We start from the raw sequence: 24,803 nt of genomic DNA, 5'->3' as shown, positions 1-24,803 counted from the left end.
GACAGCGCACACAAGAGGTCAGGTTCAGGAGTTACCTGGCGGCCACGATGATGGACTGCCGCTGGCCTCGCAGGGTCAGGCAGTGGGGCACACCCCACTCCTCCTCACTCTCCTCCACCTGGGGAAGGGGAGTTTATTGAGTCACTGCTGAGCAGCGAGCCAGGCATGTGGTGCATGTGGAGACACTCACCAAATTGGCTACCAGACCAGGGCAAGCAGGAGTCAGAGCAGGACTCGGGGCCCCACGGGGCCCGTTCCTACACTGAGGCAAAACTCAGAATGGCTAAGGGACGTACTGCACAGCTTCCTTTTGCCAGCGTAACTGCTTCCCCTCCACTCCTGAGCAGGCTGACACAAGCCAAGTCCATACCCAGAGGCAGGTGCACTGGGAAAGCCCGATGGCCAGGGCGCAGTGTGGGGCCTGCCTACTGTCTGCCTTGGCAAGGAAATGGTGGCTCTGTCCTCGCTGAGCAGGTAGCCGTGACACAGAGGCAAGTTCACGCCATACAGCCCAAGTTAACTTTCCCTGGATTCTACAAAGACCATCCTGTGGCCTTACGCGTGTCTCCAGGGTCCTTTGCTGGTGGACCCTGAAGGATCTGCTCCTCACGAGGAAGGCGTCCAGCGCTGGACACTTACCGTCATGCCATAGAGCGGGAGCTGCCCGTGGACTTTAAACTGGTTAGATGCCGTCAGCCCCCGGCTGGTGTACAGCAGCATGTCGTTGAACTAGAAGGACAAGCGGAAGTGTGTGGGCCGAATGGGCCCCTTCCACCTCCCAGGCCCTCCCCAGGAGTGGACAAGGCCCGGCCTCAGGGTCCTCCTTGCGCGCAGTTCCGGGACAGCCCAGGACAAACAGCTTGCCTCACTCACCAGGAAGAACATGCGCTGTTGGAGCCCTTTCCCCGAGAGCTTGCTGAGGCTGCCCAGGCGGATGAACTCCTGCGGAGCAGACAGGGCCTCAGTTTACCGGGAGTGTGAGAGTCTGAGCTGGTGCCTGGGCCCTGTCCCACGACAGGCACAGCACTAAGTGGTGGTCCCTGTGTGCACACTTACTGGTCCCAGGCACCGTGCTATTAACTCGTGGCTAAGTGCCACCTCTCTCCTTCCCAGAAACCTTTGGGGCAGGCAGCCAGGGGACAGGGAGGACGTGGCTGAGGGAGGAAGAATCCTCTCCATGGTCAACAGCTGCGGTCCTGAGGGACCAGTAGCTGTTGGGGATAAGGGAGCCACGGCACATGACTGAGGAGCTCTGTCTCTTGAGCCATGCTCGCCTTCGATTCCAGAATCTCACCTGCAAATAATAACACTTGTGTGCTTTTAAGATGGTGTCTTTTCTTACTATTTTTGAGACAAGGTCTCACCACATCACCCTGGCTGGTCTAGAACTTGGTACGTAGACCAGACTGGTCTTGAACTCATAGATCCACCTGCCTCTGCCTCCCAGATGTGGAGACTAAGATGTCACCATGCCCGTCCTAAGATGCAAGTCGTGCTTAGGCTGGCCCCCAACTCCGAGGCTTAACAGATTGCCCTCCCTCGGCCTCTGGAGGATCTAGAATTACAGCCACGCACCAGGGCTAGCTACAAAGCAGCTTAAAGTAGAAGTAAAATACACATAAAATCTCCCGTGTGACCACTGGTGTCTTCGGTGTTGCCTCACCAGAACTCCCTCCCTCCAAGGCCGCCTCACCCCGTCCCATTTTACTCAGTTGACTGTGAACAGTTTAGGGGGAGGCAGCTTGGTGAATGCACTAGTAAGGCAGCCTTGCACTTGTTAGGGCCACACCCTCTGCTGAGCGGCTGGCACGTGCCTGACACATCTACGTGCTCCTGTTAGTTCCACCCAGGAGCCGGAAGATCTGTGTGATTCCCATGTTCAGACAGATGAGCAAATGATTAAAGAAACTTGCCCATGAGCACCTGTCCGGCTCACGGATGACAGAGCCAGCTCCTGGCAAGTGCTTGTGATGCTGGGCTGTGTGGCTGCCATTCCAGGAGGGACGGCTGCCCTGAGCTGCTGGAGAATCTACTTTACTGAGCAGGCAGGCACATACACACTCGCAGACAAACACACACACTTTCACAGAGTTGCCATCACAGCGCTGAGTGTGACAGCTCATAACCTAGAAATACTCAGTGGGTGAAGGCAGGAGGGTTGGGGTCTGAGCTAGAGGGTTGTGTGTGTATGTGTGTGTACACTAACCCAATAGTTTGCAGGATAGTGACACAATATTGTAGATAAGCCCCAAAGGCCCCAGCTTTCTGGAGGGCCCCCTCTACAGGGGAAGGCAGGCTTACGGCAGAGCAGAACCCGGCTAGGGCAGGGCATGGCACAGCCAGCTTTCCCATAGAGAAGCCAGTGATATGTACTGAGTGGGTGAATCCTGTGTCTCATGGCTGACTGTCTCTTAGGAGCATTAACAGAAAAAAACCAACAAACAAAACCCAAAAAACATGTGCGCTGTTTCCCACTGTCCTGGAAAGAATGTGCGACATTAGCCCCACAAAACCCGAGTGCCCACTTCTGACACCTCGCCAGTAGGGAGAGGGCGGGAATACTGTGACTGAGACTGGTCCACAGTCTTTACCCCATGCGGAGTATGTGTCACCTATCGCTGGCATCTTCCCGCTGTATCTTGTTTTTACTTACATAACTGTAAAAACCACAAAGGCTTCCTTAAACTGCCTTTGCAATCTGTGTGTGTGTGTGAGGTGTGAGGACGGCGACATAGATGATCGTATTAACCAATCAGGAGGCCAGAGCTGATCGCATTAACCAATCAGAAGGCCAGAGCTGATCACATTAACCAATCAGGAGGCCAGAGCTGGCTGACCGGAACACACAGGCGACAGCGGGAGGAGACCACCAGCGGCCAGCTTCCCGCTCCAGCCGCGACACTCTGACCTCACCCAACACCTGTGCTCACCCGTCCTGGGATCACAAGATTGTCGATGCCGATCAAATCTTTCTTGAGCTCGTGCAGCTTCTGGAAGTTCTCCATCTTAATCATCGTCCCGTGCAGCTGCGCCACCATCTCTGTGATCTCTGCCAGGGCAGCTGAGGGAGGAGAAGGAGCCGCAGTCAGCGGAGGCTCGTCTCCGCCGCTGCCGCGAGCTCCGTGCTGGAACACCACCAGCCCTGGGCACCCAGCCGCCAGCACGATGGGAGGCAGCACTGAGGGGGAGATGCTGTCTTGGCTGCACCGTGCTCACTGCTCACGTACAGAGGGGCCCAGCGGCAGCCTCTCTTCACTGGTCCTTGTGTCCCAGCCCCTCAGCAGCGCCACCTTATGTCCTAACAGGTAACTTCAGGCCATTTAACTCCTAAGGACAAATGAGCCCCAGCAGTGACTAGAAAAGCAGGAAACACTGGCCAAGCTTGCCAAGTGTGCCACTGTCCCCTCCCCTTGTGAGTGACACCCACAAAGCTGGGGGTGGGGGATGGAGGGGGGCTTTTAGCCATCTCGTCCTGGCATAGCTGGGATGTGTTGGTAATTAATGCTGGTGCCACGAGACAACATATTCTTATTACGTATACAGTGCTCTGCCTGCATGTACACCATCAGGCCAGAAGAGGGCATCAGACCACGTTATAGATGGCTGTGAGCCACCATGCGGTTGATGGGGGAACTGAACTCAGGACCTCTGGAAGAGCAGTCAGTGCCCTTAACCTCTGAGCCATCTCTCCAGCCCCCATGAAAAGGTGTTCTAACTAGCAGCATCGCCCTCCGCAGAAGCATGCGGAGGTAATCAACACAGATGGGCGCCTGGGTGCTACACCCTTAGATGGTCCACAGACCCCGCCCTGGGCACAGGCTGGTGGCACGAGTGTCCTTACCCCGGCAGTCCCTGAAGTCGGCGTGGCTGGGAGGGTGGTGCTTACACAGCCGCTCCAGGACCTGTTTGTAGTGCATGAGCCGGTGCAGAGGGCGCAGGAGGAAGGTGTTGAGTGGCAGGTAACACACTTTCTGCAGCTCGAAGTCTCGGCAGAAGTGTTCCAGCCGCCGGGAGCCTTTGATGGAGGCCTCCAGGGCCTCCAAGGCCTCGCTGTGTTTCCACAGGTGGGCCGCCAGGTGCTTAGGGAGCAAGCAGAAGGTACCAGTCAGCAGGCTCACCCCAGTGTGGCTTGTGAAAACCGAGAAAAACGCTGTACATGGCTTTATCGCATTTTCTTTTCCATATTTCACCATTGTTTCAATGAGGTGCGAAACATGAAATGCAAACCTCCATGAGGGCAGTGGCCACTCTGAGACGCACATACACTAGGGAGTGGATGAGCTATCTAGGAGGAGCCTCAGAGGCCCGCATGCCCTCTCGGAAATCAGAGGCAGTGGAGGGTGGGCGTGCGAGGCCAGGCGCCGCAGTCTTTGTTGGCACAGTCAAGTGCTTTGGGAATGAATCCCGGGGCTGACGTTGGGGGAGGAGGAGGCAGTTAGCTCATGGTGTGAGCTGGAGACCACGAGTCGGAGAAAGACCATAGGCCAAGCTCTCCTGGTCAAGTTATGAAGGGGACCCCCAACTCGTGATGACAGCGCTGTGCAGAGCTGAACACACACACGACACATGAGACAGACACACACATATGACAGACATCATCTGGACACACGCAAACGCAGTGTGGTGCCTGGGCTGGGGGGAGGGGCAGGAAAGAACCAGCAAGAAGCATCACTGCTCACCCAGGAGGTTACATTTCTAGACTCTTCCGCTGCCTCCCTCAACGTTTCTAGAAAAAGTCCTTTAATACCAACAATAAAAACGATAAGGCAGAATGAAGAGACAACAACAACAACAAAAAAAACCCCGCAAGTCATCTCACCCTTCAGAAAAGCTGCCACTGCCCTCCCCAGTCTATTTTTATTTTGCTTGCGTAGAGCCTCATGCCATAAGCCCTGTGGTTGGCATGGCGCTGAAATACCACAGAAGCCGAGGAGGCCGGCCGAGCACACGCTGTCGGCCTGTGGAAGGAGCAGAAAGGCGCTTGGCACACAGGGTGGATTTTTAAGTCTTCCGTGCGAGTCAAGGGAGGAAGGCAGAGCAGCAGCTGTAAGCTTTGGGTGGAAAGGCAGTGGGGGTGCTTGGCAGTCAGACATGAGAAGGCCACACGGTGGCTGGCGATGGCCCTGGCGGCGGTGGTGGTGGGGCAGACAGCTGCCCCCCGGGCCCACAGCAGATCCTGCAGTTACGCTCCTAAATAAGGGGCACTAGACGTTTCTGTTTGTCAGAAAAGCGAAAGCTGTCATGGGTTGAGAAAAACCATGTGGCTTGAGAAGACGCCATCTTACAGGCGGCCAATAACCGGGGGCACACGGCCATCAAAGCCTAGCACGGAGGAAGCTGGAACAGGCCACACCTGCACCGCTCAGCCACAGGGCATCTGGAAAGGACAGAGCTATAAAGACGGTGAAAGGGAAGAGTGGGACGAAGAGGCGGCCCAGGGTCTTGCTCTCACAGCCCAGGCTGGTCTTGAGCTTGAGGACTTCCTGCCTCAGCCAGGACTGTGCCACCAGGCCCAGCTCCAGCTAAAACGCTTCTGTCACGGTAGCTGTCTTTGCACTCAGAATGTCCCGGAGCGAGAGTGAGCCCCAAGGTGGACTAGAGGCTTAGACGGAGGCACTACAGGATACTGGTTCCCCGATCTCAGCTGAACTAATTACGTCAGTGAAAAACGTTGAGAACGGTGGAACCAGGAATGTGTGTGAACCCGAGACATCCTGATTAAAACTTAAAATTGCACCAAAAACAAATAAAAAAACAAAAAACAAAAACCAAACCAAACCAAACCAAACAAACAAACAAAAAAACCCAAAGAATATTTTTAAAAGACTCCCAAAGGTGCCTGCTACTGCAACTCTGTGCATCCACCCCACATTGCTGAGTTCAGCTGTGAACCTGCCGGGCTAGTGTAGCTTTTCTTGATTTGTACCTAACTTCGCAGTCTTCCGCAGCGTCTCTCTGATGCTGCCTTACACTGCAGCATGGTGCGCCTTGAACATGGGGAAACAGTGATCTAGAAAGCTACATCCTGATCTTTGTTAAGGAACAGGAGGGGGCTGGAGACACGGCTGGGGAGACTGCTTTGTGTGACACTTGTGAGGCCCTAGGTTCAACCTCTCAGAAATACCCGTGCACGCACACACACATGCACCCACTGCATGAGCGCGCACACACACAGACACAGACACCAGACACCCCCCACCCCCCCCCCCAAAGGTTAAGAGCACTGTCTGCTCTTCCAGAGGTCCTGAGTTCATTTCCCAGTAACCACAAGGTGGCTCACGACCTTCTACACTGGGATCTGACGCCCTCTTCTGGCCTGCAGCTGTACATGCAGGTAGAGCACTGTACACATAAAACAAATCTTTAGAAACCACACACCACACACACCCCATGCCACCCCTCTCCACCCCATACAGAGCCAGATGCTGATAAATGTCTTGAGCAGCTCCTCCTCATCCTGACACAGCGGCCTGGCCAGACTGCCCAGTACCACCCGCTCCCTGAACGCAATCGTGTGCATAGGTTCTCAGGCACGGTGGGGTGAGCAGCCGGCCGGGCTAGCAGCTGGCTGTACCATGGTGAGGCAGCACGTGTGGAGTGTCTGCCTCCTTAGGGACTATTCCTTTCCCAGGACTGTTTTGAGGAACTGAGGTTACCGGCATGGCCCAGCTGCTGACACACACATGTTCAGCAGGTGTGTGAACTAACTAAAGCCGTTGTCTGTCACAGGCGTCACTAGAGTGTGTCCAAAATGAGTGGGCACTAATCTCTAACACTTGTAGGAGAGGACTGTGGGTTAACACTCCTTGGCTCTCTACTGTACTTTCACTTTAGAGGCTGCTGTTTAAAAACAGACTTGCTGGGGCTGGAGAGATGGCTCAGAGGTTAAGAGCACTGCCTGCTCTTCCAAAGGTCCCGAGTTCAGTTCCCAGCAACCACATGGTGGCTCACAACCATCTGTAATGAGATCCGGTGCCCTCTTCTGGTGTGCAAGTGGACACTGTATACTTAAATAAATAAACCTTAAACAAAGCAAATGCCTGGATGATTTGGCATCTGGGATTTTTGTCACACGCAAAGGAAGACAAAACAACAGACTGAAAACGAAATGTTCACAGAGTTTTGTCATCTCCATCATTTTTAAGGTCACGAATAGCTTATGTATTGATTCCTGTTGCTTATCTATGTGCAGAGCTTTTGAACCATGGGGCCATTATACTTTCTCCAGTGACAGTCTTTAGAAGGGTGGACTGTCTGGCTACATGGTCAACCCTTGATGCTCTGCACAGGCCTGCGTGCCGCAGACGGGGCACCGGCCTCCCCGCATCCCAGCCTCCCTGTTGCACAGGCCTGTGTGCCGCAGACGGGGCACCGGCCTCCCCACATCCCAGCCAGCTCACCTTCATGCCCTGGATGTTCCTCAGCATGACATCCCCGATTCTTTGGTAGTCTCCCCTGATGTGGGCATTTGAGCGTCCTTCCCTGGACAGGAGAGGCAGAAACACCAAGCGTGAAACACCAGCATCCTCCTCCTTTCTGACCGCCCAGCTCAGTTCCTCCCCAGTGCCTCCTGTTTATTTTCCTTGGGAACAAGTACAGTGAGTGCAGGAAGCCATCCACATGAGCCCCTGGTGCAGCAAAGAATCTCTCCTGTAGCCAGGCACGATCCCAGCACACAGGCTGGTAGGACGATTGTGAATTTGAGGCCAGCCTGAGCTTCAGAGAAAGACCCTGTCTCAAAAACCAAAACAACCCTTGATTTTGAAGAACCCTAGTTGGGTCTGATTTTTTTTTTCCTTCTATACACGGGTTGGGATCCGTCACACGAAGGTCACTTGCAACAACTGGCTTGAGTTGATTCTGTCCTTCGGACTAGGAAGACAGCACCCCTAAATCACAGACTAGGAAGACAGCCCCCCTAAATCATGGACTAGGAAGACAGCACCCCCTAAATCACAGACTAGGAAGACAGCACCCCCAAATCACAGACTAGGAAGACAGCCCCCCCAAATCACGGACTAGGAAGACAGCACCCCTAAATCACAGACTAGGAAGACAGCACCCCCTAAATCATGGACTAGGAAGACAGCACCCCCTAAATCACGGACTAGGAAGACAGCACCCCCTAAATCACGGACTAGGAAGACAGCACCCCTAAATCACGGACTAGGAAGACAGCACCCCTAAATCACGGACTAGGAAGACAGCACCCCCTAATCACGGACTAGGAAGACAGCACCCCTAAATCACGGACTAGGAAGACAGCACCCCTAAATCACGGACTAGGAAGACAGCACCCCCTAAATCACGGACTAGGAAGACAGCACCCCTAAATCACAGACTAGGAAGACAGCACCCCTAAATCACAGACTAGGAAGACAGCACCCCCTAAATCACGGACTAGGAAGACAGCACCCCTAAATCACGGACTAGGAAGACAGCACCCCTAAATCACAGACTAGGAAGACAGCACCCCCTAAATCACGGACTAGGAAGACAGCACCCCTAAATCACGGACTAGGAAGACAGCACCCCTAAATCACGGACTAGGAAGACAGCACCCCCTAAATCACGGACTAGGAAGACAGCACCCCTAAATCACAGACTAGGAAGACAGCACCCCCTAAATCACGGACTAGGAAGACAGCACCCCCTAAATCATGGACTAGGAAGACAGCACCCCTAAATCACAGACTAGGAAGACAGCACCCCTAAATCACGGACTAGGAAGACAGCACCCCCTAAATCACGGACTAGGAAGACAGCACCCCCTAAATCACGGACTAGGAAGACAGCACCCCTAAATCACGGACTAGGAAGACAGCACCCCTAAATCACAGACTAGGAAGACAGCACCCCCTAAATCACGGACTAGGAAGACAGCACCCCTAAATCACGGACTAGGAAGACAGCACCCCTAAATCACGGACTAGGAAGACAGCACCCCTAAATCACGGACTAGGAAGACAGCACCCCCTAAATCATGGACTAGGAAGACAGCACCCCTAAATCATGGACTAGGAAGACAGCCCCCCCACCCCCCGCAAATCAGGGCTTCTGGTCCTAAGAGTCTTTGACCAGAAGCAAGGAACTTCCTGTAAAACCCTTGGGAAGGAGCAGGGTGATCGACAACTGTCAAGACGGATAGCCAGCTGGAGTAGGGATAAGGGCACCCCTCACACGTGGGGGTGGGGAAAGGCGGGGTGGGGTGGGGTTAGGGTTAGGGGGTGAGGCGGTGTGGGGCCCTCCCTCACACAGGGGGTGAGGCGGTGTGGGGCCCTCCCTCACACAGGGGTGAGGCGGTGTGGGGCCCTCCCTCACACAGGGGTGAGGCGGTGTGGGGCCCTCCCTCACACAGGGGTGAGGCGGTGTGGGGCCCTCCCTCACACAGGGGTGAGGCGGTGTGGGGCCCTCCTCACACAGGGGTGAGGCGGTGTGGGGCCCTCCTCACACAGGGGGTGAGGCGGTGTGGGGCCCTCCCTCACACAGGGGTGAGGCGGTGTGGGGCCCTCCCTCACACAGGGGTGAGGCGGTGTGGGGCCCTCCCTCACACAGGGGTGAGGCGGTGTGGGGCCCTCCCTCACACAGGGGTGGGCACTGTTTCTAGAGACTAGGGCACAGCACAGCTCAGGGCCTCAACTAGCAAAGAGAAAATGGTATTATTTACTGACCACAGCCACGTAGCTGATAGCATGGCGGGCACAACATAGGCGCTGACTCAATTGAACCCGCAAAGCAAGCTTGAGAAGGAGCCGCATCTTCCTCACAGAATCACTAGGGAAGCTAAGGCGCACAGGAACGTGCTTGTGGCGAGGCACGCACAACGGTTGCATGTGTTCTAGGGATCCAGGCTCAGTCAGCGGCGAGAGCATCCCAAACAAAAGTCTACTGACCCGCCTCCCCAGCCACATCTCCACGTTTTCATAGGAGAAACTGACACCGTGCTCACAACCTTTATTTTACAATGTCCTAGATGAGTGTGTTTTAGTGTTTTTTGGAAAACATCTCAAAGAATCGAGACGGAAGACTAGTCTTCAGGTAGCCTGTGATTGTGACGGCACACACTCTAAGGCGGTGTGTAAGGAAGGTGTGCCGTGCCACCTCTGCAGATGTGAGTGCCATTTTCCACACTTGGGCCTGCGTGTCTCCTGGTCTTTTTCAGTTTGCACTTGGCCATGGTAGTTTAGTGTCTCTGGCCGCCTGTGTCACCGCGCCAGCATATCGCCTAGTTTAGTGGTAAGGATGGAGTAATAAATGAAGGATACTTGACGTCGCTGCTGAGGCTAGCCCGAGGTGGCCAACTTACAGGAAAGGGATGAGCTAAAGAGCCAGGTACTAGATGTCAAGCTGAACACGGAGGGAGCCAGAGAGCAGTAAAATGACTGAAGAGTGTGTGTGTGTGTGTGTGTGTGTGTGTGTGTGTGTGTGTGTGTGTGTGTGTGTGTGTGTGTGTGTGTGTGTGTGTGTGTCGAGGGGGCAGCTGAGTGTACAGAGATCTGGTTCCAGTCCACGACGCCAACCCTATACTTTAACCATGAGGGTCCATGTTTCTCAGCCCTTCGAACGACTTTCCACAGCACTGGGAATGACTGCAGCACTGATGAGACCCAGGCGTCTCTCTGGCGATCCTTGACCTCGTGCTGAGTCCCGATTACTACTGCCCCATCCCTCAGCTCAAGTCTGTGGCGTCTCTGGAGGTTTGGGTTATTAAATGCCCATTCAGCTTACCATTCGGCCATTTTGCTGATCCTGGTTTGGTTACACTTGACGTAGGGAGGGAAATGAATTCACAGGAGGCTCTGGCCTTTGCCCGTTTAGAGGCGTCCCTGCCGTGCCTTCACCTGTGTGCTCTCAATAGAGCTGAGGAGTTCTTTCCTCTCCCCACTGCCCTCCATATCGGAACCAGGAAGATATCCCATCAAAGGAAGACACTTTCGCTAGGCCAGATGATCAGGCTTTTGACAAAATGTCACCCACCCACCCACCCAGAGGCAAGGCCCACGTAAACCTGGACGTGACCTGGAATCTGCAGACAACCCAGAATTTAGACAGCTGTGCCTCTGGCAGCACACGTATGAAAGTCTACTCAGTTCAAAGAACACATTCAGCGATTTCAATGACAACGGTATGGATGGGAGAGGGGCAGGTGCAGGCTGCTATTAAAAAAAAAAAAAGGACTTCATGCACGGCTAAGCAAAAGCCCTGGCCCACGACAAAACCAACTATGTGAGGGTGAAGAACAAGAGTGGAAGCAAAACTTAGTTATTTCATTCCCTCCATTTTGAGCTGTGATCTCGAACTTGTAGTGATCCTTCTGCCTCAGCTTTCCAAGTAGCAGGATTATAGGCATGTGCCTGTGTGTCACCTGTGCACATTAATTGTGTCACCTGTGCACACTAATTATGTATTTTAAAAATCTATGGGGGTTCAAAACCTTTAACAGGGGAGTTTCTTCTTGTATGTACCTGCTACCAGACAGAGCATGTGTTCCCCCCCCCCACCCAGACAGAGCATGTGCTCTCTCTCTCTCTCTGTCTGTCTCTCTCTCTCTCTGTCTGTCTCTCTGTCTCTCTCTCTGTCTCTCTCTCTCTCTGTCTCTGTCTCTCTCTCTCTCTCTCTCTCTCTCTCTCTCTCTCTCTCTCTCTCTCTCTCTCTCTCTCTCTCACACACACACACACACACACACACACACACGGATCTGGATTCTCACTGTAGATAGAACACCAGGTAGCAAGTCCTGACCAGTCCCTATGCAGCATGGAGCCACTGATAGCCCCACATTGACACCACCCATCAGAGCGGGGTGATGCTGTGGGGACAGGCTGCAGGCACCTACAGTCTCCGCCCAGCACAGCAGATCCATGCACCCCGCCTTCCCAGATGACACAAAACCCCGAGGCAGAGAGGATTCAAACACAGGGCAGAGCCGATGGGACTGGGGACAAGCTGCCCCAAGTGGGTGACCTCCTGGTGCCCCAAGTGGGATGCAGGTGTGACTTCCTTTCCTATACTGGCTGCTTCCAAGTCTACACATCTAAAGCATTTATCTCACTAAGAGCTTCTAAAAGATCATTTTATTATCAAGAACATGAAAAAGCAATTAAAACATGTCTAGAACATCCTTTGGATGTTAAGGCCACAAGAAAAGGGTCCTTGGTTAAAGAGTGGGGCCACATAGTTGCTGCCTGGATAACTACCACACAGCTACCACAGAGCTGAGGATTCTTTCGACAATTTCACTTAGGAAGCCATGACCCACACGAAGTCGTTAGTTGTTTCAGGAACAACTGCATGTGATCTTGGGAAAGGCCCTGCATGCATACACACGGAGACGAACACGGTGCATTCTGGGGGCTTTCTGGTCCTTCAGTGTGAGCTGGTCAGTCATTGGCAGCTCCCTGGCTTGTATGCATGCACTCCTGGCAGCCCCCGGGGAGGACGGACAGATACTGCAGAAGCAGGTGGACAAAGCCCGTCAGGAGAAGCAGTCCTTGGTTCTCCTGCTCAAATCCCAAACCAGGTTCAACACAAAGTCCTTCTGGAACCTGAGGTGCCGTGGCCCTTAGCATGCTGAGGACCAGCCTGGAAACCCATTACCAGTGAGAGCAGCGAGGGACTCGCTCTGGGGGTCTCAGGAAACCCAGTGCAAATCCAAGCATGCCAGTTAACCCCTTCTCCTTTTAATAAACAGAAGGATCATCTCCTGGATTAAAACACAAGAAGCAACTGTGTGGCCGGCAGCTGGATCTCAGCGTCTGGACGCTCTCTGCCATCCAGTAAAGAGATATAAAGCCAAGGTACCTCAGACACCGGGAAGCCTCAGATGGTCAAGGATGTCGTGTGTCCCTGCAGCTGGCCACCTGCCTCCATTCCTAGTCTCTACACTGCTAAAGCCTTGACAACAGCACTGCCCACTATGGCCCCCACAATCGGCCAGTTCAAGATTAACCTGACTTAAAGTGGAGTCTGTTCCTCAGTCACACCAACCACGCGTGGCTGCTTCTTATTAGGGCAGGTGTAAAGATCTCTGTCAGGCAGCGTTCAGGGGGGGCTCTGAACAGGGACAGACAGCGATCCTGGCCACCTCTTAGCTTGTTTCAATGTGTTTCCACGTGTGTGTGTGTGTGTGTGTGTGTGTGTGTGTGTGTGTTTGTGTGTGTGTGTGTGTTGTGTCTGCAAAGCCTGGTGCAATTGTCCCGAATGGCAGACGGCAGGCAGGGCCTAGGTCACGCTCAGAGTGTAGGTGTCTGAGCTGGGAGTGTGTTCTCATTTAGAAGTGAGCAGACATAAAATGGTGTCCTCTGTCCCCTCCCGAGTCAGCAGCCTATAGCTACTGGAAGTGAAGAGAGAGGCCCCCAGAGCCCTGGGTCAGAGCCGGGCTGGGTGCCCTTGCCAAGCTACCTGCCCTCTTGCGTCTGCCTCCCTCACTCCTGAGGAAATATTATAGTGTTTCCTGTAGAGATGAACCGGCAAAGCCACAGCAGCACCCAGAGTGCAGGCGACATTTAGTTTGTGCAAGCGAAAGCCACCACCTACGAGGACGTAAAGCCACCTTTCTCCTTAGACGTGGAGAAGGAAGTTAAAAGGCTACATGGGAGGAGCCGTGCAGTGGGGAGGGCAGACCGAGGACCTCGGTCACTCTCTGACAGGGCCTAACGCAGTTCTGTCTTCCTTGGGTCCCCGCACTGTAACCTGACCTCACAAAAAATGACTGTTCACGAAATGCTCAAGACACAAATAAAGACAAGTAAAGACCATGGAAATAAAGAAGAGTTCCGGCACATCTGGGCCCAGGGGTCCTGCTCAAACTATGGCACCAGCCAAGGACAATATGTGCAGTAAACTTCGAACCCCTACCTAGATCTACCCAATGGACAGGACATTCTCCACAGTTGAGTGGAGAGTGGGGTCTGACTTTCACACAAACTCTGGTGCCCCATATTTGACCAAGTCCCCTGGATGGGGAGGCCTGGTGGCACTCAGAGGAAGGATAGCAGGCTACCAAGAAGAGACTCGATACCCTATGAGCATATACAGAAGGAGGAGGTCCCCCTCAGTCACAGTCATAGGGGAGGGGAGTAAGGGGAAAATGGGAGGGAGGGAGGAATGGGAGGATACAAGGGATGGGATAACCATTGAGATGTAATATGAATAAATTAATAAGATACATTAAAAAATAAACAGAGATTAAAAAAAGAAAAGAAAAAGAAAGCAAGAAGAGTTCCGTGGGCGTTTCTAAGATAGAATGCGAGCGGCCAGCAATACAAAAAGCTTCCTTGGGGCTCAGAGTGTGAGGCTAACAGACCACATGTGTTAAAGACAAGACCGCCCAACCGCCCACAGCTCTGAAAGGAGCCAGTGTGGCCCTAGGATTTCATTCAGCTGGGGATAGGAATGGAATGTCATCTGTTTAAAAAAAAAAAAAAAAAGAGCAAACAGAACCAGAAACAGTGTTAAGCAAAATAAGCCTGGTTCAGAAAGACAAAAGACGATGTTTTCTCTCACGTCTCCCATACTCAGATGCTGCACTTAGAGGTACAATGGAAATTACCTGGGGGGAAGCTGGAACTGTGTGCGTGGGTGGAAGCACACACGGATGTGTGAGATCGAAACAGACTGTGGTGCTCTGGGCTTGCTACACAGCCAGGGCGAGACACAGGAGATGCCCCTGGTGAAGAGGAAGTACCAGGCAGATGTTGGTTCTTTTCTCTTGTAAGACCCTGTACTTAAGTGACAGGAGTCATGGGGGGGGGGTGTCTAATCACAGGTTCAGGGGTTTGGCTGTCGCTAACGAGCGGTAGGGATGACTGACAAGAGGGCTGAGCTCCCCTGCCCTCACGTTCCTAACTACAAATCAGTGACAACCCCTCCTGCAGGGGAGTTTACGTCGGGAAAGCAGCAGCATCTTAAAAACATTTGTACTGGGGCTGGAGAGATGGCTCAGTGGTTAAGAGCATTGCCTGTTCTTCCAAAGGACTCGGGTTCAATTTCCAGCACCCACATGGCAGCTTGCAACTGTCTGTAACTCTAAGATCTGGCACCACTACACCAATGCACATAAATTAAAATTAAATAAAATATTTAAAAAAAATTTTAAAGAAAAAAAAAAAACATGGGGGCTGGAGAGATGGCTCAGTGGTTAAGAGCGCCGCCTGCTCTTCCAGAGGTCCTGAGTTCAATTCCCAGCAACCACATGGTGGCTCGAAACCATCTATGATGTGATCTGATGCCCTCTTCTGCAGATAAAGCACTCATATACAATAAATAAATAAATCTTAAAAAAAAAAAGTTTGTACTGGTTTGTTTTAATTTCATGTGCATCGGGATATGCGTGTCTGTGTGCAAAAGTCAGATCTCCTGGAGCTGGAGTTACAGGCAGGTGTGAGCTGCCATGTGGGTGCCGGGAGCTGAACCTGCATCCTCTGGAAGAGCTGCCAGTGCTCTTAACCATGGAGCCACTGCTCCAGCCCTTAAGTTTATTATTTTGGTATGAAAGCCCAGGAGGTAAACACATTAGGCTCTGTGGCCATCTGTGTTCTGTTGCAGTGAATTCACGTCCGCGTTGCTCACGGGCACAGGCAGCAAATAGAAGAATGAGCATGCCACTGGGCTTCAATAAAACTTTATTAGTAACCAACAGGTGGTAGACCAGATTTGCCATCCCAGTTTTAGAGACCGACTGGAAAGATGAGGAGTTGGCACGGCGGTGGGCATTCTGGGAAGTGCTGCCAACTGTACGCTGGCACGGCGTCCATGAGGTGTGTGCAGGCAGAGTCCATCCACTAAGGGTAGCCAATAGCTATCAACGCCACAGATGGCTCCTGAATATGACTTTCAAAGTTTAAAGCTGTTGTCAGCATTTGCCAGGCCCCCTGTTTACAGAGGTAAGCCCTGGAGCTTTTGACACACGACGTGAGCCACCTACAGTCACTAAATACGACCACCTCCGGGGACTCAGTTCCCCGCCACTGGCTGTGCTGTCGCTGTTTGAGCGCCTGCTCTGTGACGGGCTCTTTGGTCTATGAAAAGGAGCACGCCTTCCCCTTCATCCTTGAGACTGTCCTGTCTGGGCTGCCAAAGGGTCCTGGGACCACAGCTGGAGGAATGTGATCAACTCCGGAAAGTTGTCCTCCGACCTCTGACCTCCGATCTCCATCCAGGCACTCGTGACATGTGGCTAGAGAGCCTGGGCTGCTGGGCTTCACTCAGCACTTAAGTGGCTCAGCACGGCTGTGGCACGAGACCACACAAGTGCACGTGCCTTCATCCATTTGCCCTTTGTGGCCCTCACAGTGATCTCTGTCTTGGGTGTGGACAAAATGACACAGACACCGCCTCGTTCTCTAGGTGTAAGTCAGAAAACGTCTCAAGGATCCCTGTCAGGAAGGTGAGACTTCTGCACCCTTCAGAAGCAGGGTGCTGTGAAGGTTGGGGCAGGGAGATGGGGATGCTTGTGTGTGTGCACACGTGTCCAAGTGTGGACAGGGCTGGCCCATGGGTGTGTGCGGTCGGAGGTAGGTAAATCACTCAGCATGGACCACAGCGGGGGAGTATCTGCTTTTTTTGAGAGAGAGTGAGAAGAGAAAGTGGATGCTTTGGAATTGAGAGCATCTGTCGAGGAAGGGTGTGTGTGTGTGTGTGTGTGTGTGTGCGTACCCACATGCATCTGCTTACATGTGTGCCCTAGAGGAGGGCAGGAATGTAGCCTGGCCAGCTCAGGGCAGGGGAGGGAGGGAAGGGAGGGGGAGGAAGGGAGGGGAGAGGGAGGGGGAGGAGGGGGCTTTCCTTTCTAAAGCTGTCCCATGCAGGCCTCATATTCAACCTCAGGCCAAAGAAAGAAATCAAGTTTCACATCAAAGCTGTCACCTCAGAAAGTGCAGCGTCTGGGATGCTGGCCAGGTTCTTTCCAGGGACACCTAAGGAAGGTGAGGAAAGGCCTGTTTGCTCCTCTGAGCTACTGAGAACAAAGCCTCCCTCTGCCCCCGCCCCCAATCAGGCAGCAGAAGCAGGAAAGCAAGCCTTCCAAGAGTGAGGAACAGGGTTAGGATTCAGATTAAAGCCAGGCCCAGTGCCCTCACAGGTCTGCCTGGACTCAGAGCCGAGTTTTAACATTAAACTAGGGCAGCCTTTCAGTGCAACTCACCCAGGCCTGGTGCGCAAGCTGACAGGTGATGAAGGAGGCTGGTCTTTGCTTTCTGAGGCTTGGGGAGGGCGAGGGGAGTAATTCAAGACGGCACATAGACAGCTCAGACAGGGCACGGGGAGCCAGTGTGCAGACGTGGCTGTGCCATGATTGACACTGCTCTGAGGCCTTTCCTCATCTGGCCCTGGGGGCTCCTGTGGGGTTTTCTTCTTTTTGTGGAATTGCGACAAATGTATCACTGAATTTCCCAGTGTAGCCCATCTGCGCATGTGCAGATCACTCTCTGGACCAAACAGGGTTCTCCATCAACCCCGACAGTATGGTATCCTCGCCCAACATTTTACAAGTCATCTCAGATGTGAAATTTCAAAGTTAGATGGACTGTCCACCCAGCCCAAGGCTGAATCTAAGTGGCTTTCTCAGTGTATTTAAACAGCTGAGTGAACAGTCTTTTGCTCTCAAAAGAAAAAAAAAAAAAGCATTTCAGCCACTTTTCAGAAGTCATCAAACTTTTTTTTGTTTTTTTCTGAGGAAGGTGTAAGTTGGCTTTTGCCAGCCTGAAGCAGGCCTTGGACCTCCACCCTGTGCTCCCGTGTGTTTGTATGGCAGAGCGTGACGTTCAGAGAGGGACCAGAAGTGGCTGAGAAGACGGGAGTCCTGCGCGGGATCTCCCACTGTCGACAGAGCACACTGTGCTCTAGACTGCTGTAGGCACCAAGGGACGTCCTGGGGACAACCACGCCTGCACCGAGAGGGCTGAGCAGCGTCTGATGCAGGGACAACTTTCGATTTCTTTCTTTTAAGAGTAGTAATTGAAAATGGCAATGGGCTGGGAATGGTGGTGCATGATTTTAATTCCAGCACTCTGGAGGCAGAGGCAGGGGGATCTCTGTGAGTTTCAGGCCAGGTCAGCCTGATCTACAGAGCAAATTCCAGGAAAAAACAAAACCAAACCAACAAAACAAACACCCCAAAGCCAGAAACTAGCAGGGAATAAAATCCAGAGCATGACACCAGCAACGCGACGCCATCAACGCGATGCCATTGCTGTCTCCATTCTCACTCACCTGGACACAAAGATGCTCAACTAAGGGGAAGGGGTGAGGCCTGCACAGGAAGTCTAGCACGTCAGCAAATCTAAGAGTTCTGTTAACGTTTTAGAAAGCTGAAGTTGGGCCTCAGTGAGAAAGGGCAGTGGCTGCCAAACCTGCCAGGTTTAATTCCTGGGACCCATGTCAGAAAAAAAAAAGCTACACATGGCTGCTTATAGCTGTCAATTCCAGCTCGCCTACAGAAAGAGGGGAGGTGGAGGCAGCAGATTCACCCAGGAGTGTGTGGCCAGCCGGTGTGCACACACCCAGGAGTGTGCAACACAACAGAAACAGGAGACCCCACTACAAGAAGATGGAAGGTAAGAACCAATGCCTTTGCCCTCCACACCCCCAGCACACCCACACCTACACATCACACACATATACTAAAATAAGAGAGGAAAAGGGCAGCTTTCCGCCTTCCTGTGTGGGGCACAGCACACGGAGCCTGTTACAAGCACTCAGTCTTTTAATGTGTGAAAACAGCCCTGGGAGGGGCAGGGGCTCTGACTCACCATTTACAGGTACTGCCCAGCCACCGACAGCTAAATGTCTCTCTAAGATTCTGCTGTGAGCTTCATGTAACGCCAGGGACTGAGATCTCGGGGCCTCTTCTTGTGTGTGACAGCAACGTGTTTTATAACAGGCATTTTCTTGGTCCCTAAATTTGCTTCTTAACTATTTTAACACGAGCCAACCAACCTGCGTTCCCCTTGTCACAATACATAAAACATAAGCCTCTACCTAAACAGTTTTCCCTGCCTGCCTGCCTGCCTGTCTGTCTGCCTGCCTGCCCGCCTGCCTGCCTGTCTGCCTGCCTGCCTGCCTGTCTGCCTGCCTGTCTGCCTGCCTGCCTGCCTGCCTGCCTGCCTGCCCGCCTGCCTGTCTGTCTGCCTGCCCGTCTGCCTGTCTGTCTGTCTGCCTGTCTGCCTGCTTGCCCGTCTGCCAGTCCATCCGTCTGTCTGTCTGCCTGCCTGTCAGTCACTGTGCAAATTCCCTGCTTAATGAACTTGACTGTGGCCCAGTCTTCTCATTGACTGTATTCAGCCTATGGTCGCTTGTCTCAGAAAGGCATTACTGTCCCACAGGTCCTCAAAAGCCAGGCCAGCAGAGGGCTTTGTGCCTCCCTGGGAAACTTGCACCCTCCTTTGCAGACCCCTGGCCCAGGACCGTCTGTGAGCAAAGCCAGACACACGGTCACGTACTACGTTCCTTGGCTTCTCGATTCTACCACAGAATACGGAGACAAGCTACGGAAGCCTTTGTGGTTCAAGCAGTCTCGCGGCATTAGGCCTTGGGTAGGAAGGCCGGTGGCAACAGTGTGAACACCTGTTCTAACAAGTACACATACCGCAGGCCAGGAAGCTGAGAGGACGGGCCCTGGTCCTACAGTCTCCCCTGGGAGGCCCTCCTCCCAAAGCTCCACAGATCCTTTCCAAACAGAGCAACTTCTTTCACTCACGCGCTTGGTCATGATTGTAGATAGAATAAAGAAAAACAACTCGATCCTAGATTCGGCATTTGCCAGAGGCACGGCAGAAGGATGTCAGCCGTTTCCCAATGCAGTTACCCCTAGAAGTACCTGAGAAATACGAATTTCAGGGTTTTAACCCTAGAGTCCAGACTAAACAGGGCTGACGGAGCCCAGCAATGTCCATTTTTCAAATCCCTCACGGCCTTCAAGTATGGACAGGAGCTTGCAGGTGGAAATGGACAGGCGCCCTCTGCTGGAGAGACCTAGAGACCTGCTGGGTTTATTGGAAACTCAAGTCTAGGGGCTCAACTCTGCCTGTTGGTACAGAGAGGACAAGGCACACTTTTTCAGAAAAGCATGTCATGTGTTTGAGGCCACGGTCCCCTTATTCTTCCAGTAATTTCATTTGGAATGGGATACGGCATCATTATTTTGTTTGAAATGTGAGCCTCAGGTTAAATCATTTGGCTTCAGACTGGCAGCAATCCCCCTGCCTCCATCTAAGGAATGCTGGGATTACAGGTCTGAGCAGCCACAGTCACTTCTAGCTCCCCATCTGCCTTCATAGGAGGCAACAGCGAAGAATTCAGAAGTTCCAGAGAAGCTGGGAATGCCTCATTTTTGAATGGCAGCGTTGATTATTTTACACCCAATTGCCTGCTGAATGAAATGGCATTCTACTATTTCCGTTCTCAGCAAGGCTGACTTCGTACCCTAAGTGTCCATCCTGGCTATGATCTGCCTGTTAGTAAAGACTGCCACTTCCTTCTGTCAAGGGAAAGGCATTTTATACCATTGTGTACACAATATTACGAGCTAGGTACTACTCAGGATTGGAGAGCTCGTGCTGGCCCTGCACGCTGGTCCTATGAAGCAGGAGTGGGCTTCCAGAACCGCCAGGGGTAACAGCCTCCGCCTGGGCTCCTTCAGGACCCACAGTCACTGAATGCCCCCTCCTCTACACCTGCTGCCCTCTGGCCTCCATCTGTGCACAGGTGAGCACGCCTACACACAGGCATGCACATACACTCATGCACACATATGCCTGAGCGCGCACACACACACAGAAACAGAATACTTTAAAAAAATTATATCCTGGGCTGTTATGATAAGGTGCTGTCCACGCAGGCCTGGTGTGATTTCTAGGATGCACAGAAAGGCGAAAGGAGAGAACCAACTCCACAAAGTCATCTCTGAACTCCACACGCCCATCTGAGCATGTTTATCTACAGATTCTAACATACAGAATAGTAATAACACGAAACGTGTTTATATCCTTATAAGATTGTCCGTAAGTGTGTTGCATAGACATTGTATTTTCAAAGGGTTCTTTAAACTCTGTTAAATGCAATACAACATTTTATATGTATGTGTATCCACATAGCACATATGTAGCTTTACATGTAACTATAAAAGCAAGCAACAGTGAAATGTTACCTCACAAATCCTTCGCGGTTCCCCTACTTACCATCCCACAGTCCCCTAAAAGCAAGAATCTTTACTTTAAAATAGCTATGTAATTATCAGAAGAAAAATGCATTTTGGAGAGTCTTCAATCAAAGGCAAAGACTGAAACACATAACATTTCATTGGCAAACACTTCAAGGCTGGCCTGTCTCATGCTTTATCTCTGTTGCTTAGGCGGTACAAAGTGAAATAGCGCCGGGAGGGCGGACGGGGATGGGGTGGGGGGTCGGGGGCGGGAGGGCGGACGGGGATGGGGTGGGGGGTCGGGGGCGGGAGGGCGGACGGGGATGGGGTCGGGGGCGGGAGGGCGGACGGGGATGGGGTGGGGGGTCGGGGGCGGGAGGGCGGACGGGGATGGGGTGGGGGGGGTCGGGGGCGGGAGGGCGGACGGGGATGGGGTGGGGGGTCGGGGGCGGGAGGGCGGACGGGGATGGGGTCGGGGGCGGGAGGGCGGACGGGGATGGGGTGGGGGGGTCGGGGGCGGGAGGGCGGACGGGGATGGGGTCGGGGGCGGGAGGGCGGACGGGGATGGGGTGGGGGGGTCGGGGGCGGGAGGGCGGACGGGGATGGGGTGGGGGGGTCGGGGGCGGGAGGGCGGACGGGGATGGGGTGGGGGGTCGGGGGCGGGAGGGCGGACGGGGATGGGGTGGGGGGTCGGGGGCGGGTGGGGGGTGTGTGGGCTGGAGACACAGATTTCAAAGTGGACTGCACTCACCACAGGGCAAGTCGCTGCTCAATCTCCTTGAGAAAATTGGTATGAAACTTGTGCAAAGGTTCAAAATTCGGGAATATGAGGCTTTTCAAGGCTTCGGGCATGGAGTCCTCTTTGCTGACTGTGCTCTGAAGCCACTGGGGATAAAGAGGAACAAGTCAGGAGTGAGCGGATGGTAGGCGGCCGCGGGCAGGGGTGAACGGATGGTGGGCGGCCGCGGGCAGGGGTGAACGGATGGTGGGTGGCCGCGGGCAGGGGTGAACGGATGGTGGGCGGCCGCGGGCAGGGGTGAACGGATGGTGGGCGGCCGTGGGCAGCAGGAAGCCATGAGCATCTTGTAGGATGCTGAGTGGTTCAGGACTGCCAAGGGTGGAGGCAGGCCTCCCTGCTCGCCCTCCTCACTCCAGGGAGAAAAGGGTTGCTCTCTCAAATGGTTCCCCACGGTTTGCTCAGGCCAGGGCTGGTCTCTCCACTGAGGCCAGCTCACGGGGACTGTAGTCCTCCCGTCCCGTCAGGAGCTGCCCCATCTCCTCCATGTTGAACATGAAGATGCCCTTGGCACGTGCTGCCCACACGAGTGGGAACTGGTCCCAGTATTTGCAGGGCACTAAACACAGACCTGATCCTAAGAATGTGGGAGTCCCTCTTTAAGTGCCCTGGAGACCCCCAGCTTTACTCCCAAGACTGGACAGGCATGATGACAGACGTCAGAGGCGACTAGGCGGTGGCACTTTCCCCACTACGTGCAGCTTACTATAAAAGTAACCTGAAGTCTCCCTTGAGCAAACACAAACATTTGATGCTGAGCAAAACAGAAAATTCTGGATCAGTGCCCACAGACAGTAAACTGTTTAATTTTCACTTTTCGTGGCTTTAGGAATGTCTTTCCTTTGCAGTTCTTAAAAACCACAATTGTGTGTGTGTGTGTGTGTGTGTGTGTGTGTGTGTGTGTGTATATTGTTTTTTTTTTTTTTTTAAAAAGAACATTCCAAATTAAATACACAATGACATAGATTGCCAGAACCTGCGATCAGGATCCTTGCAATTAGAGCCGGGGAGCCTAACACTTAAGGGACCTGCAGCAGCTGAGGAGCAGGGTAACTACGCCACAGAAGGTTCTGAGTCAGAGGAAAGGCCGCACGCACCGAAGCGATGACCTCAAGATCCTTCAGGTATGTCCGCTCAGTAGTGGAAACTTCCTTAGCAATGAAGTACGCCTTGTCGGTTGGGGATCTCTGCAAAATCCACAAAAGAACGAGACACAGCAGTCATCTTTGAGTGGAAGTCTGTGACAACGCCCTGGCTGCAAGACAGTGGTTCACTGACAGGCAACTAACTGGGAAGAGCTTTTGGTAGCTAGAGCCAAGTCCTTCCCCCTCCCCCCTGCCGTGTGGGGGGGGGGGGAGGGAGGGAGGGGCAGGGATAGGCTGAAAGAATGGCTTTTGACACATAAGTGTTACCATCGGCCAGAGGAATGAGTTTATTAGGAAGATTACGCAAGCTTCCAGGGAGCAGGACTGAGAAGTCAGCACCCTGAGGCCTGGCACCTTGGGCTGGCAGAGTCAGCTTCTTGACCTGTTATGAGGTGGCATTTACAGTGGCAGTGGCTGCACTGATGGTGATGCCAGTGTGTCCCAGCTCCCTGGAGCCTGGGAGTCAGATGGGACGGCAGCAACCCAAAGCAGGCCACCGCAGGGGTCTTGCATTTTCCTTGCAGTAAGTGACAGGAAACTGGTGTGCTAACTTTCTGTAAGAGCCATCTGACTCCGCCTCTGCGTGTCGACAGAGGAGCCGGAAAGGGAAGTCAGCAAACATGAGGGAATTCATGTTCACAGAGGTGCTATCAAAACGGCCAAAGATGGGTAAAACCGCACACTGAAAACAAACAAAACCGCACACTGACAAGACGGTGGACAAACAAAACGCAGCCCGTCTATATAATGCATATAGCCATGTGAAAATGGCATGCTGACCCATGCCACTACATGGATGACCCCAAAGGATGCGACATCAGGTGGATGACAGAAAGGGACGAATACAGTAAAGAGTCTGGGCTGGCTGGCAAGGGAGTCGTTAGTGAACGGGACAGAGGTTTTGTCGGGCACTATGAGGCTATGGCAATGGAGAGTCCTGATGGTCCTGTGACAGCCAGTGAACTGTACACTGAAATCGGGGACGTTTCCTGTTGTGCTTAGTTTACTGCGCCCCACCCCCACCCCACGAATGTGCACCTTTCGCCGGCCCTCCTCTTCATCGTCAGTCCTGGGGCACGCTTGGTCATTCAGCAGCGGGCTGATGAGGGGAGAGGCCTGCTTGGTGTCAGGGCTCAGGTTGGGAGACACGGTCACGTTGGCTGGAGCGACTCCTCCCTGAGAGTTGATGGACAGCTCTGAAAGGTGAGGGCTACCAGTCAGGGAGCCTGTTTGGGGATGAGAAGTGTTAAAAGAAAGTAATTCCTTCTGTGACCGGAGGCCTTTTCCGACGGTCACTTTTGTTACTCTTTAGAACACGGCTACCACACCGCAGGCACGGCGTGTTGGCTTCCTACGTTCCCCACCCCACCCCCAACCCCGCACTGCAGCTGCCTCATGAGGAAGGGCACCCAGACGGTCCGCTTCACTCAATGCAGCTCCAGTTATGTAATTAAAGGTAAGACAGAGACCCCTGCACAGGTAACAATTGAGGGAGCCTAGAAGCAAACATAGCACAATCCTATTTTCACCTCGTAACTACTGCCTCTGCTTCTAACAACTGGTATAGGAAGACATGGTATCTACGTCACAGAGAGACAGAGAGGACCGATTAGAACTAAACTAACAGGCGTCTAAGCGGCTGGTGTGCTGAGGACAGACTACGTCCGTGACACTGTCACAGCTAGCGGAGGGTGGGCGGGCAGCTAACTCCCCACTCTACAGA

At 53.2% G+C, this 24,803-nt stretch overlaps 1 protein-coding gene across 1 annotated transcript in view; it reads right to left on the bottom strand.

The window, feature by feature from the left end:
• Window positions 1–24,803, bottom strand: part of Farp1 (FERM, ARH/RhoGEF and pleckstrin domain protein 1) — a 184,832-nt gene that overhangs the window by 6,041 nt on the left and 153,988 nt on the right. Inside the window, exons 13-21 of the mRNA XM_051160985.1 lie at window positions 24,119–24,306; window positions 23,033–23,122; window positions 21,891–22,024; window positions 7,401–7,482; window positions 3,842–4,079; window positions 2,931–3,061; window positions 874–942; window positions 640–729; window positions 36–118 (exon numbers count right to left, since the gene is read on the bottom strand). Coding sequence (XP_051016942.1) covers window positions 36–118; window positions 640–729; window positions 874–942; window positions 2,931–3,061; window positions 3,842–4,079; window positions 7,401–7,482; window positions 21,891–22,024; window positions 23,033–23,122; window positions 24,119–24,306 — 1,105 coding nt within the window. The remainder of the gene's footprint in view (window positions 1–35; window positions 119–639; window positions 730–873; window positions 943–2,930; window positions 3,062–3,841; window positions 4,080–7,400; window positions 7,483–21,890; window positions 22,025–23,032; window positions 23,123–24,118; window positions 24,307–24,803) is intronic.

This window comes from Acomys russatus, chromosome 18, assembly GCF_903995435.1.
Source record: "Acomys russatus chromosome 18, mAcoRus1.1, whole genome shotgun sequence".
NCBI lineage: Eukaryota > Metazoa > Chordata > Mammalia > Rodentia > Muridae > Acomys > Acomys russatus.
This window is presented reverse-complemented; position numbering and strand designations above follow the sequence as displayed.